The sequence below is a fragment of the Delphinapterus leucas genome, chromosome 3 (genome assembly GCF_059928025.1).
Source record: "Delphinapterus leucas isolate spDelLeu-1000000601 "Yukka" chromosome 3, BTC_Dleu_Yukka2, whole genome shotgun sequence".
NCBI lineage: Eukaryota > Metazoa > Chordata > Mammalia > Artiodactyla > Monodontidae > Delphinapterus > Delphinapterus leucas.
In genome coordinates, this window is record NC_143131.1 from 10,704,939 (window position 1) to 10,731,983 (window position 27,045).

Genomic DNA, 27,045 nt, shown 5'->3' on the forward strand with positions numbered 1-27,045 from the left:
GTGGCACGGTGAGGTTTTGATTCACTACCTGCCAGACCCCAGTCTTCCTTGGGGCCCATCTACGTGAAAGGGGAGCTCAGACACCGAGTTCCTGTCAACGCCGTTGCCCATGACTCCTGGGACACAAATTATCTGCGTCCCACACCAGCTGCTCTGTGTTCACTGGACAATTCTGGGCAAAACTTCTTAATATACACAGTTGCACTGCTATTGATCATACTAAAATACAGAGAGCCACAGGTTTTGGAAGACACGTTTAATTTATACTACATACAACCACAGAACTGGTATTGGAGCTACCACCAATCAATCAGCGAGGAAGGCAGTCCTTGCGCTTCAGAAGGCCACGGCGTCACTGGGAAAGTGAGATAAACGTGCAAATTTTTCTATTTGCATTTATCTTTTACGCAAAGAACCAAAACACAACGAACTAAGCTTTACCACTATTTACTACAGTCTGCAGGCTGACTGTCCATCACCCAGCCTCATGGCCCTTAAGGCTTTGGAGGAAGGAGGGGGGTCACCACCCACAGGTCCCTGCGCCCCTTCCTTTGCTTCCTATGTCTTGCCACATATATAGGACACTGTCTGGTTAATGGGCTAATGAATTAAATTCTCTAGTTCTATCTCTGATATATCCCAAGCACCTAGATCTGTGCTCAAATGTATAGTGAATGAATTTAAACAAACTGTGACAAAATGAACATGTGGCTTCAAAAGATTCCTGCAAAAAAAATCCTCCAGAGGCTGAAGTTAACACCAATACAAGCACAAGTGAACAATAATAAAAGAGAAGAGCTCTCGCTTCTTGCCCTGGCACAGGTATTTCATGAACCACATTACAAACACCGAAGATCTAATCAGACGTGACAGGAAGCCACCCTCCTTCTCCATAAAACCTGAAATCACCAGGAAAGACATTAGAAATTTAGATTTACATTGGAATCATTAATAAGAAACACTACCTCGAGGGTATTTGGACCTTCAGATGTTAGCTAATGATAATAAAAAGTCATAATGGTTAGCAAGACATGTAAAATATTGCTTATTTCACCTTGATCTAATACATTAATATCCATTTTGTATACCTTTTACAATGTATATAATGGTAGCAAAATATGCATGTATAATTAAAAAATGAATATATACATATGGAGGGTGCAGGCAAAAAGCGCTTTTTTTAAATTGATGGAGTGCATGATCAAAGTTTGGGGCCACACCCCTGGTACAAGGCATCCACCTGGACGGGAAGGCAGGCTGCTGCAGTGCTCAGCCTGGGCAACCATAACGGATCGCACAGAAGCAAGAGTCACTTGCCACGTAGGTCTCACGGTTCACAAGTTATCGAGCCACCATTGCTGTTGGGATGTCACTGGAGCTGGGCACCACCCACCGATGCCTCGTGGCATTGAGGCGCTGCCTGCTTGTTATGGCTTGAATTGTGTCCCCACCCTTCACCCAAGTTTCTTATGTTAAAGCCCTAACTTCCAGTACCTCAGAATGTGACCTTATTTGGAAATAGAGTTGTTGCATAATTAGTTAAGGTGAGGTCATTAGGGTGGCCCCTGATCCCATATGACTGGCATCCTTATGAAAAGGGGACATTGGACACAGACATGCACACAGCAAGAATGCCATGTGAACACTGGAGTTACGTTACCACCAGCCAAGGAACCAGGGGACAGGTCTGGAACAGATCCTTCCCTACTGCTTTCAGAGAGGGCAGGTCCTGCTGAAACCTTCATCTCAAACATCCAGCCCCTACGTGGGCAAACCTGACAGTGAGAGCTGCCGAACAGCGACTAGACTCTCCCCGTTTTCCTCACCAAGGCAGACAGGGCCGTCCATCACTATTTCACGCTGCTATGACATCCCTCCTCCTGTGCTTTCTATTCTGAGGATCTTGCTGTACCACAAGCAGGTGACACCAGCTACCCCCCTCACAAGGACATCCCATGTCACTCAATGTCCCCACCACATCGAGACTCTGCCTTTGGCCGAGGGCAGGGGTCTGTGGCCCACGGCGCTCCAGCACCCGGGTCAACTGTTGCTGCCACGTCATGGGTCCTGCCTGCCGACACAGGCCATCCAAGCAGCGGGAGCTGGCTGGCACTCAGCACTCCTAGTCCAATGGTATCTCCACACATCATAGGGAGAAAGATACATCCCTTTTAAAAGGCAGCTGACAACTAGCTTGGATATAAAAGATGATATTGTTGCAAAGTAAGGATGATGTTGAAATTGGCTCGCAAGCCACATGGTTTAGTTCAAGTTCAAACACGCAGATAATGGCTTAGATAAAAATTCCCAGGCATACGGGCTGTGCCATCTTTTAACTTCAGCATTTTCAATTTTCTGTTTCTTATCTTCAGAATTAACTTTAACTGAGAGAACCATTAAAAATGGCCATAGATTACTATTTGACATTCGTTAGGCACTGAATTGTTCCCCGCCCCCAAATATATGAAATCCTTACCCCCAGTGCCTCAGAATTTATTCTTTTATGGAAATAGGGTCTTACAGAAGTAACTGAGTTGAAATGAAGCTTTTAGGGTGGGTCCTAATCAAATATGACTGATGTCCTTACAAAAAGGGGAAATTTGGACACAGAGACAGACATATACAGAGGGAAGGTGAAGTGACACAGGGAGAAGACCATGTGAAGACAGAGATCAAGGTGCTACATCTACAAGGCAAGGGATGCCAAAGATTGCCAGTGAAGGAACCAATCCTGGGGACACCTGGATCCTGGACTTCCAGTCTCCAGATCTGTGAAACCATACAGTTCAGTTATTTTAAGCCACCCAGTGTGCGGTATTTGTGACGGCAGCCCCATAGCAACAGAGCCTGCATCTGGTAATAGTCTGTTTCAGGCAGGAGTTATCAGTGACGGCTAAAAGCAGGTGAGAGTTTGATGAGAAACAAATACTCGCGGCACTTTCACGGTCATTCACATACGTGCACAGAGCAACAAAAATGATCGGCACGGATATGCAGGTGCCCGTCTGAGGCCCAACAGGATGACTCTCTGCCTTCTTATTTCAGTGCTTATGCTGTGAAAGAGCGTCCTTTTCATGGTCTCCATGTGAAGACATTCCTTGTTTTGCAATTAACAAATATATTGGAGGAAACTGACACTGTAAAATTATCCTGTCTCTCCATAAATTTCTGCCCACTAATCGTAGCATCCGTCCGTGGATCCTGCTGACAACCACTGTGCTGCTTGCCTATTGGTGATACTCTAGTTCCCGCCTTCCTTATACCAATATTAATTGGAATTCTTCTATAAAGAAGAGCTGTCCCTTCTCATTTATGTATTCAACTTATTTATATCAGTATGGACTCATGGATATCTATTTCACTCTATGGGTTATATTCCAATCCTATCATTATTTATTTTATCACAAACTGTTCCATCTTTGCCATTAGGTGTGTCTTCAGGTTGGCTTCTGTGTTGTTTTGACATGTCCCATCCTTTTTGGAATTTTCCTTATGTTCTGGCACTACAAGTTGTTACAGGCTCATCTGGTATTTTTCCAGCCCTGGCCCTGGAATTAACTACTTCTCCAAAACACCCTAGTTCACTTGATTGGGGAATGGTGTTTAGAAACCAAGATCCTGGCCCTAGGGATGCTCATGGCTACATGGTGCCAGTTCTTTTATGCCCTGTCAGTGAACACAGCTGGGAAGTACAGGTGTGTACACAAATCCTCCCCCATGTATATTTATTTATATATGTATGTACATGTCTGTATGTATCTACTATCCATCCAACCATCCATCCATTTAAAGCTATGAGTTCATACTAATACCTCCAATTCCAATTAAACACCACAAAGCCATTTTAGTCTTCCCCCTTTCCTATTTGTAAGCTTCTTTCTCTAACAGTGAGAAATTTGACTCTTCATTAGCCACAAGATATTTACTTATTTCTTCAATTGTAATATACCCATAAAGCAATTTCAGAATTGCTAACCCAAACCCCTGAAGACGTATTTACTAACTGGAGTGTAGCATTTATGCACAGTTTTTTGCATTTCTTGTCTTTAGCCTTATAGTATCCAGTCAAAATACTGTTTCCCAAAATACTATTATTGTACTTAGGTTAGGTCGCTCTCCCATCCACCCCTTTCAGTTGGTAATAGTAGCCTTTGTATTACAATTAGGTCCATCTGTTACTGTGTGTATTCCATCTTGGATCTCTCCCACATTCTGGATGATTGGAATTGTTTGCTTATTTTGGGGGTATGTGAACACAAAACAGCACCACAGCCCTGAGTCAGAGCTGTACAAACTGCCGAGCTCAGAGAAGGGCTGCTCCCTTCCTACCCTTATTGCCCCATCCCCACTTCCCTCTTCCTTCCACCCCTTTCCTACCCACCCCCAGTCCACACACAAACCCTTCCATTTCTACTTTACTCTTCCTGTCACCTACCTTTTAAAATATTATTTTTTACCAAGCTCGATTCATGGTAGGACCTCAGTACATGTTCACCACTACACTGTTTTTTAGCGAATCCTACTGACTATTGAAGTCCATTCTATGCTGCAATTTCTCTTTTACATAATGAAACTGGGCACTTCATCTTAATATGCTCAACAGAAGGCTTTGAGGAAGATCAGAGCTTTCCTTGATTGGGTCAGTTCTGAGACGGTATCTAGCAGCCACTCAGGAAAGTATTAGCTCATAACAATGAAGTCTCTTACTCTGTCTGGATATGAAGAGCCACAGGTAACTAGAACTCAGCTTGATGGAATTCTTGGGAAACATTTTCAAATTTGTGCTACATTATTATTTTTTCTTTTTTTAAATGGAGCATTTCAAAACAATTTGGTGGCAGAAGAAATTATTATTATATCTGAAAAATTACCAGATTATGGGGAGTAAGAGTAACATAAAGACTTGCAAAAGAAGATTACAAGTAAAAGTGTTTGGGGGTTTTTTTGGGTCACATAATAACCTCTTTAACGCTCCAGTTGTTCATTTTCTCTGTAATCAGTACTTGATCTACTGATTGTGGAAGGAAGCCGCCAGAGATGAGTCAGTAAATACAAAGCCAGTTTTAAATATCTGGGAAGGAAAGCAAAGAGTTTTGCAAATGCAGATCTAAGGAGGAAATTGGCATCTGAGACTGTGCACTTATTTTCATATCTGGAGAACACTTGGATCAAAACATGAAAAAACATAGAACTTTAGGATTAGGGTAATATGAATGTTGAAGTCACATGCCATGACATTTCCAAGGGAAATTAATGTAAAACATTAAATGTCTGAGAAATTCTAGAAGTGAAGAGGTCTTTCCACATGTAAAGTAAAACCAGCCCAGTGCCCTGAAACCCTGTTGGAAGCTGGAATTAGGCCATCTACTGGTGGTAGGGCTGCAAAGGTGGGATTATGGGCTTGAGGAATATGGAATAGGTTATGGGCAACCCCAGAATCAGTAAGTTTATTTTATAGAGGGATTTGGATTTACAGTCTGTTGATCCTAAAAATATTTTGTCAGTTCAGGGGGCTTCTGTAGCCTATTAGGGACATAGGCTTCCAAGTCAAGACAGGGTCAGGACTGAATCCTGGCCAGGCCATTGACTGGCTACATATCATTGGGTCAGATAACCTCACTGGGCCTTGGTTTCTTCATCTGTGTAATGGGCATAGTAATACCAACTTTTGGGTGGTGTGTGCACTAAACCCAATGGGAAGCACTTAGTAAGTGCCTAGCACAAAACGGGTGCTCAGTTGGTACGCACACCCCAGGGGCTAAGAGTAGGGGACTACGGACCCAGCTGCCACTCTGGAAGGCTGGCTCTGCCACTCACTCGCTATGTGCCCTTGGAAAAGTCACTTAACCGCTCTGAGCCATTGAAGTGGGAGTAGTAATCTGGAATGAGGATAACAATCAAGAACCAGCTCTCAAAGAGGGATGAGAATAGAGCAGTTGCAAGTAGTTCAAATGAATAAACATGGGCAGAGCACTTAGAACAGGGCCAGGTTCGCTGCATTCTGTAACATTATCAATGACCATTATTAACTATGACTAGTCAATTAGCCCACCAGAAAAACGGGGAGTGCATGGTGATGGAAATGACCTATTGTACAGAGTACCAGGTCTGGTGTAGGGGTTTGGAAGAAACTGTATTGGCAACACATGCCAATAGCTTCAGAGTCTGCAGGGGCTTACCCCTTCTGTCAATGGTGTGTCCGGTGGTTTAACCCATAGCAGTAAAGAGAGAAGCCAAAGTCCAGAGGACAAGAGCTAACGCACCATGAGGAACACAGTACAACAATTTGACTGCAGGGAACAAACATGCTCTTGGTCATGTGCAAACCCTGCCCTGTAGTCCGCCTGCTTCAAAACACTTCATTCCAACCACCCTTCAAAGTAGATAAGATGATCAAATCTAGAGAGCTGGGTGCTCTCTCTTTTCTCGTGCAGTCGTTCATCCTCTAGCACATATATTTAAATTGTACATCTTCCATAAATGCTGTATTTCACCTCATGAGAAAAAAATCAATAGAAAGAAAACTAATGGGCTGTTCTGTCCTTATCTCTAAACACGCTAATAAATTATCATCTGGCACTGTACTGGCGCTGTGTTATGCAGAGAAATAGCTATTTGCCCCTTACCCCACTTAAGCTCATGCAGGAAGGCACATTTCACTAACTTTCCAGGATGTTTTTCCAGGCATGGCTCTCTGCCTCATCCTCTCTTCCTTCTTAGGGAACCAGTGGGTATGAAGGGAAGTGGCATCCTGGGCTTCCTAGAGGAGGAAATGACTACAGGCCACGTGCTCTTACGTTCGGTTCCAAATCCAAGAATATTCTCACACACTGAACTAAAGTTTTGTTACAACTCTTATGCAGGCAAAACTTAACCTGGACTGATCCAAGTCTGTAAATTTTTAAAATGCATCTCTGCTGGTGCGAACATCATACACAGATTAGGCTGCCCGAGACCCCACTACGGGTGCTGTATGACATGTGTATGGTCCTATACTCCTAAAACCTGCTTCATCTCCTAAAACATCAGAATTTCTCAATTCTGAAATAAATTAGGCTCCAAGGTTTTCAGATACAGAACCATGGACCTGTAGGAGAATTCCTGATGTTACGTGCCAAACACAGCTTTGTGAAGATAGCCAGTGGAAAGAAAATTCTAGAATTTTCTTTAAACCACCTTCTTCTTTTATAAAACCAGAACTTAGGCAGAACCTTCCCGTTGCTGATCTCATGATTTAAAATGGGCAATAATCACGCAGAAACTTCGCCTCAAATTTTGTCCTCCCCTCCAGTGACTGCCCTGTAAGTCATATCACATGAGGTTTTATAGAAAATGCCCAACGGTGCAGCACATATGTAAGCAGACATGTGGGATCACCAAGCACATGCACGTCCTTCTTAGGGGGTGCGTGCTGTCAGCAGCTACCCTTATGGAAGCCTGCCCTGCTCTGGACCCCAGACTTGGGTTTAGTTCCTGCTCGGCATGGCAAGCGTATGGCCTCTGTGGACTTCAGTCTCCCGTGTGTAACCCAGGGAGCGTTCCACCTGCTATTCAGGACTGCTGGAATGAAGTACAGAAACACAGGTTAGCTGTCCTCCACTCTTCCTTTTCCCTTGACTGAGACTTGTCTGGGGGCGAGTTATAAGGCAGAAAGCTTAGTGTCCACTTTCCTTTACATGGACAAGCTCACAGACAGGTGGGCATTGGTGGTGCATGTTTGTATGTTACAAGGCGGAAGGAAATGGACTTGTATCAAGGTCGTTGGACCAAACTTGACATCAGAATCACCAAGGAAGACAGGTGTAAACAGAGATGGTTGTGTTGTAGGAAGATGAGCTGTCAGGGACCCAGGAAGCTGGGAGCAGAGATGTCGTTTAAGGACACTCGGTCACTCATAAGGGTGTGGCCTCAGTGATTCTGCTTGGCTGAAACTGGCAAAGCCCTAACGTTTGTAAACATTATTTCAATCAGTAGTCCTCTGCCCTCACTGCACAGAATGCCAGGCCCAGCCCAGAGATTCAACTAGTAGTATGGTAGTGGAGGTTCAGGGCTTCTGCCCACAGACAGATGCACCCGCTCGGATCTACGCAGGCAGAGGGCGTGCTCTCGATGCCCTGTTTCTCCCATCTGGGAACACAAGCCCCGCCTCACTGCTCAGGAGAGGAAAAGCACACAGCACAGGGCCCACGAAGCCCAGGGGTTATCAGAAGCATGGAGCAGAGAACAAACATTAACGTTTAACTGAGTAACGGTGATTTGTGAGACATCTCAAGGTTCGCCAGGACTCTCCTACCTGGGGCTTTCCCACTCCTCGTCGTCTTTGTCCTTCTCTTCTCTGGTGTCTCCAGCATGCGGGTGTTTCTGCACAATTCGCATCCCACCGGCTTTCACTGCAGTGAAGACAAAGAGGGAATGATCAGTGTGGACACGGAACCACCGGACGGCAGGGGAACTAGCTCAAGGGTGTGTGTTTGTCCCATGGCCCCAGGTTAGTCCAGATCAGCCGGCGGCGACAGTGATTAACCGCAGAGGTTAAGGCTGTCAGAGGGAGATTCAATATGATGTGACACTCAACACTGTCTCTTACTTCAGATCCACTTAGAAAGCTTCCAAGCCTCCTTTGTTTGTCTGGTCTCCTTTCAAGTACTTGGTAGAGCAGTAGTGCAACCAGAGTATAAACCGTGTGGACACAGTGGCTGCTTGCTTTTGGTTACACTCAGCTTCTCGATGCAAAAAAAAACCCCACTTAATCCCTGCCTGTAGTATTTTCTCAAATGCCGATGGTGCTTTCAAAGGGGCGATACAGCCACAGGTGACACAGGACAGCTGCTGTGCACACAGCCAGAGTCCACTCCGGTGGCAACCTTTCCCAAACTGTGCTGTGAAACCCTAGAGTTGGCAGAAGTTTATTTGGTTTTTAAAAACAGCCTTAGTGACATATAATTCACATACAATATAATCCACCCATTTAGAGTGTACAGTTCTCTGGTTTGGAGTGTATTCAGAGTTGCACATGATCCTTTTCAAACATGTTCATCACCCTAAACAGAAACCCATCACCGGTCACTCTCCAATCCCTCCTCTCCCCCAGCTCCTAGCAACCAGTCACCTGCATCTGCCTCTTCTGGACATTTGACATAAACAGATTCATAAAATACATAGTCTTTGGTGACAGGCTTTTTCACTTAGCATAATGCTTCCAAGGTCCATCCATGTCACAGCCCATGTCAGTACCTCACTCGTTTTCATGGCTAAATCATACTCCACGGCACGCATGGTGGACCACATTTTATCATCCATTCTTCTGTGGTGGTCATTTGCATTGTTTCCACTTTTTGGCTACTGTGAATAATGCAGATGTAAACAACTGTGTATGTACAAGTTTTTGTGTGGACACATGGACATGTACCTTCATTTCCTTGGTACATATGTAGGAATGGAATAGCTGGGTCACATGGTAACTCCGTATTTACCCTTTTGAAGGAACCCCAAATGCTTTCCAAAGCCATGGAACTGTTTACATTCCAGCCAGTAGGGGTTCCAATTTCTCCACATGCTTGCCAACTCTTGTTATTGTCTATCTTTTTATAGTTATTCTAGTGGGGTGAAGTGGTGTCTTATTGTAGTTTGATTTGTATTCCCTTAATGGCTAATATGTTAATGATGTTTTGCAAGAGAAAAACATGACAACAGAAGTGGGGATTCTAGGATCTATTAAGTGTGGGAAATGCGAGGTTGAACAAATTAAATGTGTTTCCTCAAGACAGATTTTCTGCCTTTAGTGTGCATTGTAAGCTTTATATGGGGCATATAATGTGCCATCTTTCCCAAGTGTATTTCACCACAGAACTCCTCCCCCAGGTAATGCTGGTTATCATTCTTCAGGACTCTAGTGTTCCATGGGATAAAGCATGGAAATGCTAGCCTTATATCCAAAAAGCCAGCCCCAAATGGCAGTCGCCTGTGCGTGTTTTAGGGTCAGCAAGTCCCTCCATGTACTCAGCTATGTGGTCTTAGATTAGTCAGCCACTCAAAGCCTCAATGCTTCATCTCCAGAAAGGGGATAAGAGCCACGTCCTAAGATGGAAAAGTTTAGATGAGAAGAGAGGCTGTTGAATCCTAACTCCCAAAGTGATGCTGTTTGGAGGTGGGGACTTTGGAAGGTGCTTAGGTCATGAGGGTGGAGCCCTCATGAATGGGATTAGTGCCCTTACAAAGAGACCCCAGAGAGCTCCCTCACCCTTTCTGCCAGGTGAGGACAGAGCATACAGCCGTCTGTGAACTAAGAAGGAGGACATCACCAGACACCGAATCTGCTGGTGCCCTGACCTTGGACTTCTGGCCTTCAGAACAGTGAGAATGTCTGTTGTTTATAAGCCACCCAGTCTGTGGTATTCAGTTATAGCAGCCCAAAAGGACGAAGATAGAGGTGCTCAGCAGCTTCCTGGCACTTGATAGAAAGTAGAGTGTATTAACTGAGCTCATTGGCCCCACATTTGGGTGTGGGGCTCAGGGTATTCACCCTCCCTCCTCAGGATAGCCACTCTATGTTCTGCCACAGCCCTGCTCTGACCACACAGTACAACCAGCTTGCCAGGCCACATCCTCCGGTGTTTCAAATTACGTTGGACCCTGCTGAATTATGAAAGCCCAGGACTGGTTTCTTTATGATGCTGCGAACAGGAAGGAGAATGTGAAACACCCTGAGGCTTATACACTTCGGGTTTATTGGTTTTCAATTTCCCTGGGAGGATTCAGGAAGCTAACAATGCCTGTTGCACGGCCAGCAGTACCCAGTTGCAGTCCATCAGAGGAAGGCAAAGCAGAGGGCATGTGAAATAAAGGACCGTGTTTAATGATGCATCTGCTGGTCTGGTTTTGGAACGAGAATCTCCCATCACTTCTTTTCAGTGGGGAGGGGACATTTACTTTGTTAAGAAGGAAATATAACCCTGTCCAGTAATTCTCTCAAAAATCTGCTTTTATCCTGACCAATTTTTAGTTTTCATTTCTAGAACTTTTCCCCCCTCAAATCTGTCTGTTCTTTATTTGATAGTGCATTACTCATATCTCGTGTTTTTAATTCTTTTATGTATTTAATCATTTTAGGCATACTTGTCTTATGGTTGTATATCTAATTATTTTATTATCTGAGGTCCTCGGGAGTCTCATTCACTGTTCGTTTTTCTCTGATTCTGGCTCTTGTTTGGGGTGAGTGTGGGCCATGGGCTTGTCTTCAGTAAGCCTTTATCTGTGGGGATCCTCTGGGGTGTGGGGTGCAGGCAGCACCCATTTGGAGAGTTGCTGTACACGCTTCTGTCAAACCTGGAAATCCTTTTTACATTAACTGAGAACAGGAATGTCCAAACTGTAAATCTGAACTCATTGCCCATGTAAAGGCAGGCCTGCAGTTTCAAATTCTCCAGGAGCCTTTGTTTGCCATCCAGAGGCCAGGCTGAAGCATACCAGCTTCCCCACCACCCCACTGTGTTGCTGGACAGTTTTTTACCTGCACCCTTTCTCCATGAGTTTGGCCTCTGAGCACCAGCTTTCAGCTGGGGTCTTGGGTTAAATGAGGCCATAGGGATGGGGCCCTAATCCAGTATGACTGGTGCTCTTATAAAAAGAGGAAGAGACACCAGGTCACTTCCTGCCTCACATGGGCCCAAGGTTCAGGCTAACTGTTCTGAATTTAGCTAATTTTCTGGGTGTGATTCCTACAGATTTCCCTCACTTTGGGTTCAAATTAAAAAATAAATAAATAAGAAAACAAAAATACCATTTGCAGGTGGCTTATCAAGATTTCCCAGGTTATGTAGCCTGCCAAACCTTAAGAAATGGAGACTGCAAATAAAATTCTGTAATATATTTAAGATAATTATCTACTCACTCTCTTGAAATATAAGATTATGAATGTTTTTGGCCAAAAGAGGAGGCTAGAAGAACTGTCCCACTAAATTTTTTAAAAATTCCTTTTCCTCTCCCATTTATCCCACCCCTATCCCATGCCCATGAGAAACTGATTAAAGGTGCTGTTATGAGCTGAACTGTGATCTCCCTAAATTCACAGGTTGGAGCCCTAATCTCCAGAACTTCAGACCTGACTAGATTTGCAGACAGGGCCTCTAAAGAGGCAATTAAGTTAAAATTAGGCTGTTATGGTGGGGCCCTAATCTGATAGGACTGATGCTCTTATCAGAAGAGGAAGAGACACCAGGAATGCACGTGTTCAGAGGAAAGGCCACGTTAGGACGCAGTGAGAAGGCGGCCATCTGCAAGCCAAGGAGAGAGGCCTCAGGAGAAACTACACCTGCCGGCACCTTGATCTTGGATTTCTGGCCTCCAGAACTGTGAGAAAATAAATTTCTGTTGTTGAAACCACTCAGTCTGTGGTATTTTGTTACAGCAGCCTTAGCAAACTAATACAGATGCCCATTTAAAAATAATCTGAATCATTTCGACCTGGTAGACACAAAAACCTTAAAACTGTAAATCCCAGGTGTGTTCTATAAACTGGCTAACAGTAAAAAGAGTGCACAGCTCACTACAAAAGGAATGGAGGATGAACATCAAGGTGACGTTCGAAATAATCACGTCTCGGAAAGCTTGCAGGGAGCCTGTCCACTTCTCTGTTGACGTAAGTACACACGTCCAAAACCAGTCACCCCACATTAGCACTTCATTTAATCTAGTTTATAAAAACAATTAACTTCATCAATCTCTCACAGTATGTGTGGTGATTAATGCAGCAATAAAAAGTGGCAATAATAATAATAACTCAAGGCTGCAACAGATTCATTCTAACTTGCACGACTGCCAAAAAACACAACAGCACATATTTATCAAATGTTTTATTACTGCCTCTAGGACTCTTCATTGGTAAAAAAATGTAAAGGCAGAGCTTGTTCTGCAGAAATCTTTGCAGAATTCTTTGTGAATGTAAGTATTTTTCTGAGACATTAGTAAAAACAAAAACAACTCAGATTTTTTTTGTGGTGCTTGTTATTCAAATGTGAGCTTCAAATTTCAAGAATAACAAGCTGCGCAGTGGTTAAGAATCCACCTGCCAATGCAGGGGACGCGGGTTCACTCCCTAGTCCAGGAAGATCTGACATGCCGCGGAGCAACTAAGCCCGTGCACCACACTACTGAGCCTGCGCTCTAGAGCCCGCGAGCCACAGCTACTGAGCCCATGTGCTGCAACTACTGAAGCCCGGGTGCCTAGAGCCCATGCTCCTCAACGAAGAGTAGCCCTCACTTGCTGCAACGAAGACCCAACGCAGCCATAAATAAATAAATTTAAGGAGGGGGGAGAAAAGAATAACAAGCTTCCTCTTAACAGGAGTGCCAAGCTGAAGTTAAGGGCATGGATACTGGAGCTAGATCCCTGGGTTCAAATCCCAGCTCTGCCTGTGTGTGTGTGTGTGTGTGTGTGTGTGTGTGTGTGTGTGTGTGTGCGTGTGAGAGAGAGAGAGGGTGTGTGTGTGTGTGTGTGTGTTGGCAAGTTGCTGGCACTGTCTCAGGGCCCTGCCTGTGAAGAAAGGGTGGCAGTGCTATCCCCCCAGGGGTTCTCTGAGGACTGAAGGAGTGAGCCCATGTGAAACACCTCCGCCAGGGCCTGGTTCCCATGAATGCTCAACTCTCAGCTCCTCTTAGGAGACGGGTTTTCACAACTAGCATCTAGCACTTAGAGAACCCTCCAGTGTGCGAGTCCTTGGTGGTTTATCACCTCCTCCCCACAGCTTCCTCACGTGTAAAGTGGGGATGGCAGGACCGATGTACCGGGTTGTTGGGGAGTGAGTGACACACCCTGCAAAGTGCTCGCCCACCATGGGGCGCTCCACTGCCCTGGTCAGCTGACCACCTCCAGGACTGCCATCAGTACCTCACCACACCTAAGTAAGTTCTGGTGACCTGCAGATCCTGGAGAATCCTTCCACTCTTCATGCCACCACATGCCAGGCCCTGTTGTAACCACTGGCCAGGCACCCCCCTCCCCCCTGACTTTCCAATCACCCTATGGTGTAGACCCCCCCACACGAGGAGGGGAAGCCAGTGGCCCCGGTCACACAGGTAGCAAGCTTCTGACCCCGGCAGCCTGCACCCTTAATCACAACCCGCAGGCCTTGCCCTGCGTGAACATTCCAGGAAACAGAGCGACACTCCTCCTCAGAGAGACAAGAGTGATGGCCTATGGAGAGGGTCTAGGACAGGAAAGAAAGTATGTTTGATGTTGAAAGCTCTCTGCAGAGCAGCTTCCTTCCCAAGGAGCAAAGGGGGAAGAGGAAGCATCCTCCAGGTCAGACTTTGCCAGGTGGGTAAATATTGAGGAAGTAGCTGATGACATAGCCCCCCAGGGCCGGGCATCCCCTCAGGCATCTGGGTGCCTGACTGTGAGATGGTCCCCGACAGCTGGCTCTGGGCCCACACTCAACAGCAGGCTAGGAAGATCCCCCAGCTGCACGCCGGGCAGGGGGATGAGAAGGGTGTCCCTAGATGGACAGTAAAAGCACCCTGCACCAGGGAGCAGCCCCAGCCCTGGCTGCCGTGCTGAGCAGGACTTGTGAGCGGATGCTTTCTTTGTTCTTGCCCAAGAAGAGCTACTGAAATGTGATTCAAAGGAAACCAAATCCACGCAAAAAAAAAAGAGATGAAAGGCTCCGAGAACTGCTCCGGTGAGAACAAAAGGAAGCAAACCAGAAACACCCAGAGCTGCAGGTTAGCCAAGAACGTGATCATCTCAGGTAAAGCAGCACTGTGGCCGGAAAGCAAAGTGGACACGGGACCAGACAGCCCCCGGGATGGGGGACAGTGGTGGGATCAGGGCAAAGGAATATGGTCCCTCTTGGTTAAGAGGAAGGGCTCCACCAGGAGAGGAGGCTCCTTGGCCAGCAGAAGAGCCACGCCCCTCTGGGGAGGCTGGTGGCCCCGAGGTGGGGAGCGCCGTGAAGGGAGAGTGGAGGATGAAGGGTGAAAGGTAGTGAGTCTCGGGGACCCCGGGAGCCCCAGCACCCCTCACCCCCGAGGCCAAGTGCAATTCCCCCCACGGGAGCTTTCCGGCCTGAGGCAGCGGGGGAACGTGATGCTTGCGCTAAAAAGCGTGTCCCAGATAAATTGCTGAACCTGCAGCCCTGACGGTTTCCTCTCTAAGAAAACTGAAGACCAAACAAGGGAAACTGCTATTCTGCACTCAGAGTCGGAAGGTGTTAAGGTGGGAAGGCCCTTCAACAACACGGCGGCAACCCTGCTCACCCCGCAGGAGAGGAGACGTGGCATTCAGAGGCATGGAGCATGGGGCAGGGCCATGGGGCTGTGGACTGGGACTGGACAGGCCAACCCGTCTTACATGCAGGGCCCACTCCATCCCCTGACAGGCCGCCCCAGAGGGCAGAGTGCGTGGTGAGCAGGCCAAGACAAGGACCAGCCGGACGGCGACCGGGCCAAACCCGAGGAGGGTGTGGGCAGCCACAGGGGAAAACCTTGCATTCAGGGCGGCGGATTTCAGAAAGTCCACGGAGAAGTAGCATCCCTGCCTGGAGGTACTTGGGGACAGGCAGTGAGGCAGCGTTCATCAACCCCAACCCCAGCCTCCCTTGCAGCTGGGCTGGGGCCATTTACCTGGGTCGTGGCCCTAATACAGCAAAAAGAGGCAGAGTAATGAGCCCTCCCCAGATGGCCACGCCCTAGTCCCTGGAACCCGTTTATGTGTTGGGCTGCACGGCAAAGGGGAAGGAATGTCGCAGATGGAACTGAGGTTGTGGATGGCCTCTGGAAGCTGGAAGAGGCAAGAAAATGGATTCTCCCCTAGAGCTTCCAGAAGGAAGCTGCAAACACCGTGATTTCTGCCCAGTGAGACCCATTTTGCATGTCTCACCACACAGTACTTTATGCAAAAGTGAATAGTCCCTATCCAAACAAAAGAATTTCTGAAGCTGGGAAGGGGAAACTACTCAAAACCAAGCAAGAGTGCACAGGCATCGTCTGGAATAAACAGAAAGAGGAGGACGCGTCTGTCCCGCAAAGTCCTAGAGCACAGAGGGGAAACTGAAAACACGTCTTAGAGGTGCTCGGTCCACCCTGACATGAAGCTTTTTTAAAAAATGCAGTGACTTTCAACAAAATAAATTTTTTTTTAAAAAGGCTCAGATTATAATTAAAATATTATTATAAAAAAAATGCAGTGACTAAAAGGGTCTCTCTTTTTTTTTTTTGGCACGTCAGTAGCAAAGGCAGACCCCTCTCCTGTATCTTCAACCGTTGATCAGTGACTGGGTTGAGGGTGCTGGGGGCGTGCTTGGCACACCTGTGATTGCACGGTTAATACACTAAAAACCAAATCAGTCTTGCCTTTCTAGCAACAGAGTGGCCGCGATAATATGAAAACCCCCGACGGAGATAATTCAAGGAGAAGTATCACCCACAACCCTTTAAATGCATCCTGACTGATTAAGAGAACAGAGAACTGAATTATTTTGAAGTTACTAAAGAAAAGCAAAGTGGTCTCTTTTCCCATTTTACTTTAATAAATCCATTTGACTCAGTTCTAGAAGGGACATAAATTCTACTCTTGAAAGAAAACCATACGTAAAATTAGTAACGCTCCAAGCTATCCTGTATTAGATTTATGAGAACTTTCCTGACATACGGTTTTGGCTCCCCTTGGAAATGGGGGGGAACAGGGCCAGCAAAACGTATTTAACAAAGAGACGTTATCCTCGTCGCCACCACAAACTCATGGAAACCGGCTGGAGTAATAGTGGGGCTTGGCATCACGTCCCCCCTTCTGCCGGCAATCAGAGCGCTGCCGCTCGATGAAACAGAACCTCACTCACTTTGCTAATCTGCATTTGCAAGAACTCCCATAAAACAAGCAGTCTCACCCGTGTCTCCGCAGGTATCTGTGGCCGTATCTGTGGCTGAGGGCGGTGGCAAGGTCTCAAATCGTGAAGACTTGGTTACTTTTCCAGAGGATCCGGCCCCCAGCGCACTGCAGGACACAATGCAGTGCCAGCCACCACTCAGTGGGTGGACTTTGTATTTATTCGCCTAGCACCTTTCTCCCAGGCTCTTCAGAAGCCTCATTAATCTCACACCTTGGGAGGAGGCCCCTGGCAAGTGATGGAGCCCCCTGTCGAGAAGGGCTGCCGGTTCAAGGCTTGGGGGTGTCGGCAATACTGCAGAGGGTGTTGTCCTCCGTATCCCAACTGTAAGGTGACTGCTAGTTAAATGAGCTCATGAGTACCAAGCAATTAGAATTGGGCTGGTGAAGGGGAGCAGAGCATGCCACCCCAAAACATGGCTCTTCGGCATAAGTATGATTTTGAGCTGATTAAGAAATAGCACAGGGCTTCCCTGGTGGCGCAGTGGTTGAGAGTCTGCCTGCCGATGCAGGGGACACGGGTTCGTGCCCCGGTCCGGGAAGATCCCACATGCTGCGGAGCAGTTGGGCCCGTGAGCCATGGCCGCTGAGCCTGCGTGTCCAGAGGCTGTGCTCCGCAACGGGAGAGGCCACAACAGTGAGAGGCCCGCGTACCGCAAAAAAAAAAAAAAGAAACAGCACACAAGGAAAAGCCGTATACCCAGAAGTCACCCTTGTTAGGAACATTTACATTTATAAGGGAAATCTCCACTTGTAAGTGTCTCTCTCTCTGTACCAGGAAGAAAAGGGTGACTAAATTATAGGAGAATCTTAACATCTGCATAACCGTCTTCCTTCCACTGGTGCATTTCCTGGTTCCCTCCCATAACAGGGGCCTCCCCTTCTCCCTGGCATTTTTCATCTTTACTATTTAAGGTGGTGGTTGGGAGTGACTCATTTTTCTTGAGTATCTCCCATGTATACAGGAGATATACATGTTATTAAACTTCTGTTTTTCTCTTGTTAATCTGTCTTTTATCTTAAGGGGGAATCTCAGCTAAGAACCTAGAAGGGTAAAGGGAAAATTCTTCTTCTTCCCCTATACCCCCACGCATTGTGACACTCAACAAATGTTAGTTACAGTTTCCGCTGTGATGCTGCTGCCGAAGCTGGCTGACAGTCCAACCTGCACCCCCAGTACCCGCTGGAGACAGCTCAGCGGCAGAGGGAAGTTGTGGACTGCACATGCTACGGAGGAAGGGAGAGGCAGTAAGAGGCTCTGGAGAAACTCGGGAGCTATTTATTGAGTATTCTGAACCAGGCACTGCGCATCAATGGGTAGCCCTGGAAGCAAGAAGAACAGGCAGACAGGTGGAGGCTATGGGGATGCACAGGAGCGTCCCCGGTTCAGACAGCAATAACGAGAAAACACAAAAGAAAAAGAAGAGAGTCATGGAGGAGAGTTTTACTGTTTTCAATTGCAGATTTAAGCACAAGCTCTTGTCATCCAACTTAAGCCCTTAATGAAAGTTTTCCCAGTGTTTTTAAGGCTGTTATTTTGATTTATGAACTGGGCTCTCGGCTGTACTTGATGATTATCCTTTATTATAGTGGTTGCCTTTTTTTTTTTTAAAACATCTAATCTGCAGAACTGTCTAACCTCTGATCATACCGGAGTAAACAAGGCCACCCAGAACTTTCTGCCAAAACAGCCTTCCAACCAGGGGCCTCTGTACCACAGGGAGAAAAAGCACCTGAGCGGTACTACCTGGCAGGCAATATACCACAAGGGACGAAAGGTCTCTTTCTAACCTGCACCCCTGGCCAAGTGTGACCGGCCTTGGGAAATGCAGGATGACAGTGACAGCTTCCTTAGCAGCTCCTGCTGGAAGGGAGTCTCAAAGGCTTAAGGGACCCGCCCTGAAGTCACTTGAGGAGTTTACCTGTGGGGCTAACTGCCCCTGGGCTCCAATCCTGATGGATGGCAACAGGAACAGCACAAAGGCAGCCCTGCCCTGCTACTTTCTCAGGGACCATCTGGCCCGAACCTCCCATTTCATGGATTAGGAAAACTGAACCCTAGAGAAGTGACAGGCCTCAAAACTTAAAACCTAAGTGCACTGCTACAGCAGCACAAATACACTGGGTCCCCTCTCCTTGGGCATAAATAAGATGTTTAACTTGTAACTCACACAGCCTAGCTGTTTACAATTCAAAGAAAATCAGAGTCCTTCATGAAGTTTCTCCCAGGGAGTTAATATAGACAGTTTATACCTCTGATCTTAAAACTCTCCATATGGCTCTCTCTATATGTAATTTCATTACCGCTACTTTGCTTTGGTGTCGTTCCAACACATACATCTAATGCCACTCATTGCCCGGGGACAGGGGAGCCCTATGCAGACTGCTGCTGTGTGGTCCATGGCCACGAGTGTAAATGAAGGTGTTCCCTCCTGCCGTGCTGCCCAGGTCATCAGGCAGGAATGATGGACATGAACCCGCAGCGGCAGGAATTAAACGTCAGAATTATGATTAAAGGAAATGCCTTTGAAGTTCTTTTCTAATTTTAAACTAATTCAACACAGAGACCCCCAAAGTCTATTTTCCATTACAGTGGAACTATTTTCTAAAATCCCATGCTCTTACATCCCCACGCATCGGTTAGCCATTTTTCTTTCCTAGTGCCAGTCAGTCTTCTTGTTGTTCAGAGCTTGCTTCACTAGTGAAAAGCATTCCCTACTCTGGAATGCAACATATGTAAAGAACTTCTCTATTCACCGTGTTGAGGCAGAGAATTAGTGCCCTATAGTGGGGGGCGGCAGACAGAAATTAGGGGAATCTTTCCTCTAACAAGAAGATGGCATAAATGTTCCATAAAAAGCAGCCATGTTTGGCTAAGGCTTCTGTTATTAGCAAACTGAGTTGATACTTTAATTAACGTGTGCAACTAAGACCCTAAAACCCCACACACTGAAATGACTCGTATCCTGGGACCCAATCACCTTTGATTCCCTCCCAGTGTCCTTCCATATGGATCGATCGTCATTCCAAAGGAGAGGAGAAAAAGCAATCCACCAGTTTGGGCAGATTCGAAAGAGCAAACAGGAACTGGGCTCAGAAAGGGGAAGAGACGGTTTGAACATGAAGGATGGTTAGAGACACATTTTCTAAGAAAGATTACTCTTTCCTGCATTTAACCTCCTTGGCTCGGAAGTTTAGGATGTGCAAAAGCAAAAAGCAAAAAACAAAACCACTTCTGAGGAAAAGTAGAATGCGACAGAAACTGGAGGGGAAAAAAGTCATATTGAGTGATTAATGATAAAAATGATTTCCGCTCCTTTGGTTCTTTTGTAATGCTGTCAGCCTACGATTTATCATCATGACGTTAAAAACACTGATTTGTCGTTGTTTCGGCTACTCGTTTTTCTAAAACATCTGTACATTCTAAGTAAGTATTCACCGCCCAAACTTCTGGGAGCAAGTTGTGCATCTGGGCTTGTTCAAGTCACTCTAATTTGCATGCAACTCGCACAGGCTTGCGATGTTTCGCATAAAGAAACACGTCTCACCAGCGCGGGGCTGAGTTTAACTTAGACCCCACGAGCGGACACGTCCCAGGCTGGCCGGCTGCCTCCCCCGCCCGGCGCCCCGCTCCGCGCTCCGTGCCCCGTGCCCGCAGGTTCGAGCCCGCCCTCCGGGCCCGCGAGAGGAGAGAAAGTGGGAACGAGTCAGTACCGGCGGGCGGGTGTCCAGCTTTCGTCTCTAGCTTCCCCTCGGAAGGCGAAGACATGGTGCGACCCGGTTTCAGAGGGACCTGGACGGCGGTCGTCGAAGGCTCGCGGGCCTGGAGAGAAGTGCGCGCGAGCTTCAGCGCCGCGAGCGAGGGAGGCGCGTGCGTGGGGTGGCGGGGCCGCGCGCGGGCGGACCGACCAAGGCCGCCTCGAGGGGGCGCGGCCGCTGCGCGCCTACGTGGCGCGGCCCCGCCAGCCCGCGGCTGCGCGGTGGCGTCACTGCGCCCGCCCCGCCCCGCCCCGCCGACTCCCAACGGCTCACGCGCGCCCCGGGTACTGAGCATGCGCAGTCGGCGGCGCCACGTTGGAGGCCTCGGCCGAGGGCGGAGGAGGTAGAAGGGGAGCGGGGGCGGGGTGTTGACGCTTAGAAGAGGCGGGCGTTGGTGCCGGCGGGGACAGTCGCCCGAGGTTGAAGAGCGCCCAGCAGGAGGGTGGCACCCCCGTGCACGGTGCTCCACCAGCCCTCCAGATAGACGGTGACGGTGGTGGGGAAACAGCTTCAACAGTGGGGCGCCCATGGGTGCTGTGTGCCGTCGGGGAACCGGACCGTCTGCCAGATGGCCTCACCCGGCTCACGCTCTGAGCGACCGGTGAAGTGCGGAAATGAGATCCCAGGTGGGACCGACCAGGGGCCCAAGAATAGCAGGGATTTGTTAAAAGATGCTGCAAATGGGAGAGCCTCCCCCGCACCCCACTCCGGGGGAGAAAGGCAGAGCTGTGAAGCCTGGAAACCTGGACAGAGGTCTTGCAAGGTTGCGGCTGTGTCCCCTGTTTCTGCCGTCTTCCTGTTGCGTTGGGTCTTGATTCTGTCCAAAGCTGACCCGTTGGCCTTGTGCCTCGGATTGCAACCTTCTCGCCTTCTCAAGCGCTTTGTAACTGCAGGTATCCTCTACGGACCATCAGTCCCGCCTTGCTAAATTAGCGTTCAGACATGTCCAGTGTCTTTAGAAAAGGAAACACCATCGGCTCTCTTGGCTGTATGTCTCCCTTTGACAGCACAGCTGCTCGAAGAGCATCTCAACACCCCCACCCCCGTCTCCTCAACCCAGTCCAGTCCATCTGGTTGCCATCAGCGCCCCAAAGGCTGCCGCCAGCCAGGAAAGTCCTTTTATCATGGTCACTCGTGACCTCCACGCTGCCCAATCCAGTGTTCACTCTTCTGCTCTCATCCTGCTTGACCTGTCAGCAGCGCTTGACCTAGCTGACCGTCCCCTTCCTCCTTAGCTTCAGGGTTGCCACATCGTGGCGCCGACATCCAGTGCTTGGGCTGGAGGCTTGGCTGCTAACTCTCAGTTGGGTTGGTTGGCTCCTCTTCTAGGTTTCTGAACACTTGAGTCTCTCAAGGCTCAGCACCAGCCCTCTTCCGTGTATAGACTTGGCTTCAGTGGTCACATGAGGCCCACTATCATCCATATGCGTATGGACCCCAAATCTGCAAACCCATTTCTCTATGCCTGCCTCTCCATTAAGCTCCAGACTCACATTCCACTGCGCCCTTGACCTCCCTTACCCAGATGTCTAACTCAGCACTGCCCAGCTCTTTGCATCAGGGCACACAGAGAAATGCACATACTCTACGTTGATCTGGGACTTTTCCCCGACGTTTCAGTAACACTACCAGCGGGACAGCTGTTGGCCAGGCAGCAGTTGTGATATAGTTGTCTTTGTCTTGCATTCATATCAAAACTTGCAGACAGGTGTCAGCAGCTTAGAAGAAAATATGAAATCAGTAGTGGAACACTCTTTTAGGAGATGCTCCATCACTAACACTATTCGTAGAACGGAGTGAGGAAATCCACAGACACTGATGGTTTGATTCTAAATAGAAGGAAGCTTTAAGGATACCTAACCAAACTAATTGTATGAATATTTTCTTCTTTATGTGTGTTCAAGAGTGCTATATGGTTAAAAACTCATGCCTTAAGTCTAAAAGCACCATTTCTAAGAAGTATGAAATAAAAATTCTAGGTTAGAAAACATTGTGTTATAGTTTAGTTTGCAGCGTTGTTTCCTCTTAGTGGTACCTAAAGTCATATGTTAAGAACGATGGCATTTTCAATTCAGTGACCCATGGTATTGCTAGGGAACCCTGGGGGTAAAAGAAGGAGCATGCTGAGGAAGGAATTAAGCTACCCAAGGGCTCTGGAGGCTCCGGTCACCACTGGGCTGCACCAAGGCCTGAGAGGATCCATATCTTTGCCTGAGGCCTGTTCTGGGACCATACTGATCAAGACACTCTAGTGTTAACAGCCTTGCCTAGTTTTACATGTGGAAGCAGAACTCCTGACTCACCCACCTACCCATAGATACCTTCCCATCTAGAGGAGAATCCAAACTAGAGTACCTGCCTAATCCATAGCGTTCCTACTGAAGAAAATATGGTTGTTTAAGGAATTTAGCTTGAAAAAAACCACCCATATTTCCCAGCCTCCCTTACAGCTAGGGGTGGCCAAGAGGCAGTTCTGGCCATTGAAATGTAAGTGGAAGTTGACTGGGGTTTTCTGGGGAAGTTTCTGCATTCTTGATATGAGGACCACCCTTCCTCCTGGTGACTTCATTGTTCACACCGCCTTGAATTAAGACAGAAGGTGGAAGGCAGAGCAATTGTATCGCAACCACGAGGCAACCAAAGGCATGAAAGCCGTATGCTAAAGGTGGCGGAACAGGAAGACGAAAGGAAGCGGGACTTTGAGGTTCTGTGGTGTCTCTGCAGGGCAGTGGACCCTGCCTCCAGACTGTTTTGTTGCGTGGAAAACAAACCCCTAGTAGATGCAGTCTCTGTGGTTGGTGTCTTTACATGCAGCCAAATGCAACCCCTACCAGGCCCTGGGTGATGGGGGCCCTGCCTGCTTCTAGGAGCTCATCTCTCACAGCTCCTCTGGCCACACTGGCCTTTCTGATGCTCCTCAGATGTGACAAACCAACCCTTCCCTTTGGGCCTTAGCATCAGCTGTTCCCTCCACCTGGGACCATCTCCCCCAGATTCGTGCATGGCTAACTCCTTGGCATTCTGGAATCAGCTTTTGAAAGGGCCTATTCCTGACCACCAGATCTGAAGAAGGCAGTCCAGGCACTCGACTCTCATAACTTTTTCATCGTCATCCATCAGTATCTCCCTGGGCATTACTGTCTTTCTCCTCTGACTTGCACGGTCGACTGGCAGCCCACTGAGGAGAGAGATCTTGTCCATCTTTGCTCACTGTATTTCTACCACCCAGAACCGGGGTGGCTACAGAAGAAGCATTTGATAGATATTATCCCGCATAATTCTGGAGCATAGATACATTTAATTTCTCACAACTGTTACGTAAATGAAGAACAGCAAATGAGGTCTACACAGAGAATGAAAAATATACACAGTATGTATTATAGATAATTAATACAGATTGGCCACTAATACATTAATACAGATGACCACTAATGTTTTCTGATACTTACTTTCACTCACAAGTATATTCGTGTGTGTGTGTGTGTCCAGCCCCACAAGTCCTAGTTGCTGAGGATATATGTCAGACACCACCCTTTGGAAGCTTTTTATGTGGACATGCACATTCCATAGATATTATTAGAATTCTGAGTGAATAATCTTATAAGCTCACTATAACTCTGGGAGTAAGGCAGGTTGACCCATTTTTACCAAGAAAGACAAAAGCAAACAGACAAAAAGGGGAAGAAAGGATGGTTGAACTTATGTGGGACACAACCCTGTTGAGTGCATACTGGAACCAGAAGCCAGGTCTTTAAGCCCCAATCCCATTTCTCCCCACCGTTGGCTGCCTTCTAAAGTAGAGTTTTGGGAGCCGTTTCCCCTTCTATAAGCAGGCTCTTTTGTAATCCCAAGTGGTGCTGGCAAAACTGGCACTGAGTCTAAGACACTACTTGATGCGAATGCTGTAAACACTGGAAAAAGTATTCAAAGAAACAGAAAATGCAGATTCTCCTCTCCATGTGTATATTTTGGAACCTTGACGATGTCACTGAAACATTCTGAGTCTCAGTTTCTTATCTGCAAGTTGGAGATGTGAACACTGACCTCCCGCAGGACTGGTGTGAGAATCCAGGGCCGTCTCAGTGCCGCCTGCAAGCCCCTATAGCTCAGCATTGTCCCGTCTGCTCTCCATAAGATCCTGAGACATGAGGGCTTCTCTGCCCTCCTTTTCGGAGGAACCAAGCTTGTGAAAGGCCAAGCACAGGAGTCGATAGCTAATGTGGGGAAACCCGGGAGAGCCCGCTTTCACCACCATCCTGGTTTCACGTTTGGAAGTGCTTCGTAAACCATAATATACTACAGAATATACTGTTATTATTGCAGACGGAGTTTTCGTTAGCATTCATGAAATACAAGAATTGTCCCACGGTGTATTAAAATAACCCCGCCTATCAATCAGTTTGATGAACATTGCTTTCTTATTCCCAGCTGGCCCATATGTTCTGTCTCCTTGTGCTGTTGTCTGATGGATGAGAATTCTTATTCACTTCACAGGATTTCTCTTCCATTGTTGATATTGCTGGGAAGGGGAGGGCAGCAGCCATTCTCAACTTTGCTTTGTAACATCCAGGATGTTTCTCACTGTATTATGTTATGGGGGTTTTAAATAATGGTTATTTAAATATAATTTCTTTGACACCCACAAGTACACATACAATACTTGAAGAAGATAGGCATGTCCCAAAATAAAAATGATGAACTACCCCTCTCTCTGTCTCTGTCTCTGTTTCTGTCTTTGTCTCTCTCTCACGTACACATACACACACACATGGGGAATCCTCCAGGGTTTCATTGGGCTCCAACTTGTCAGTCAGACACAGGGTAATTGAGAAACATTTTGAGGCATTTTGCAAAAGTGATTCAACAGCTGGTGAAGGACGTGGAGGTCACTTTTCATCACATCTGAGGTCATCCTTTAGCTAAGGATATTTGAAGGAAAAAATAACCAGCCTGAATCTTAGCAAAATATTCCTCTTATCTTTATTTGGAAGTTAGAAAATAGAAACTGCAAAAATGATGGGAGTACTACAACCATGAATACTGATTTCCCACAGAATTGCAAATGCTATGTAAGTTATTTATGAAAAATGTGTTTTAGCAGAGAAATGGGGGTGGAGGGTAGGGATCATTTTATTTCTGGCTCTTTCACTGAGTCATTGTTTGACCTTGCGCAAGTTACTTCCACATTCTGTGATCATTGTTCCATAGTAGAGGCAGTAATACCCATCTTACACAAGGATTCAAATAGTTATTCAATATTATGTCTTAGCATTTATCTCCCTGTATAAAATTTCTTACAGGGGTATACGAATTGCTATAAGTACAAAAAATAAACATGACAAAGACATCAAGAATAAAGAGGCTTTCGAAGGCAAGATAAAATCATCTCAAGGGAGTCTGAAATCTGAAATTGAAGAACATGTACTTTTGTTAGTTTTTTTTTTTTTTTAAACCATCTACCCAGGATTCAGTGGTACTAGGACATTAGGACATTATTTGACCCTTTTCTCCTTAAATTTCTTTTTTGTGGGTGTGAAAGGCTACGAGTATATCCTTTTCAGAGAGCTTAAGTGACAGATGAATAGACATAGTACATTGAGGCTTTACTCCTGTCTTTTCAGGCCCACGAGCCTCTACTCAGCTTTCCATGTAGAATCAGTCTGAGCAGGAGAATCTATAAATGACTGAGCACGGGTCCTGGGGTCTCTAGACTGAGGTTTGAGACTCAGCCTGATCACACATTAAATGTGCAACATCAGAGAAACTCCAAAGCATCAGAAGCTCTCCATCAGAGAGCTCTGAGTCTCAGCACCCTCACCTAAAAGTGGGGAACATAACATGCCCCTCTACAATATTCACAGGAAGTATATGTGATAGCGTATTGAAAATGCTTGGTAAACATTAAATGACTAAACACAAGTCTACCCAAAGCACATTATTTCTTAGAGATTTTAGAGCAACAGCAAAGTAAACATTTATTTTAAAATACAAAACAGACGATGAATGTTATAGGACAGAAAGGAGATTCCCGCTGGTTTGTGGGTGGGTAGGCATAGTGATAATGAACAGGTTTCAAGGGACGGGGTGTGGAACTGAGCCCTTCCGGTTGACAGGAGGCAGGAGGAGGGCGGTCCACCGGGGAAAGGGCGGAGGAGAAGCGAGGAGCTGGGGCAGCAGTCCACGTGCCCAAGACGGTGATTGGTCCAGTCTGACCTGAGGGTGGGATGAGCGTGGAAAGGTAACAGCGGACCAAAAGGTTCTGTTTTAAGGTCTGGTTGAAGAAAGACAGCTGGATTCTTATCTCTGTCTCTGCATTCAGTCTCTTGCAATATCATGTCATGTAGCCTCTGGAAAACTTCCTTGTACGCTCGAGAGGGAATAAGACTGGAAAAAAGCAAGTAACATTT

General features: G+C 46.9%; 1 protein-coding gene across 1 annotated transcript in view; it reads right to left on the bottom strand.

The window, feature by feature from the left end:
* DAP (death associated protein) overlaps window positions 1-20,829 on the bottom strand; it is a 61,819-nt gene extending 40,990 nt beyond the window's left edge. The window contains exons 1-2 of the mRNA XM_022581396.2: window positions 20,594-20,829; window positions 8,294-8,390 (exon numbers count right to left, since the gene is read on the bottom strand). Coding sequence (XP_022437104.1) covers window positions 8,294-8,390; window positions 20,594-20,648 — 152 coding nt within the window. The 5' untranslated portion in view covers window positions 20,649-20,829. The remainder of the gene's footprint in view (window positions 1-8,293; window positions 8,391-20,593) is intronic.
* Window positions 20,830-27,045: the final 6,216 nt, after the last annotated feature.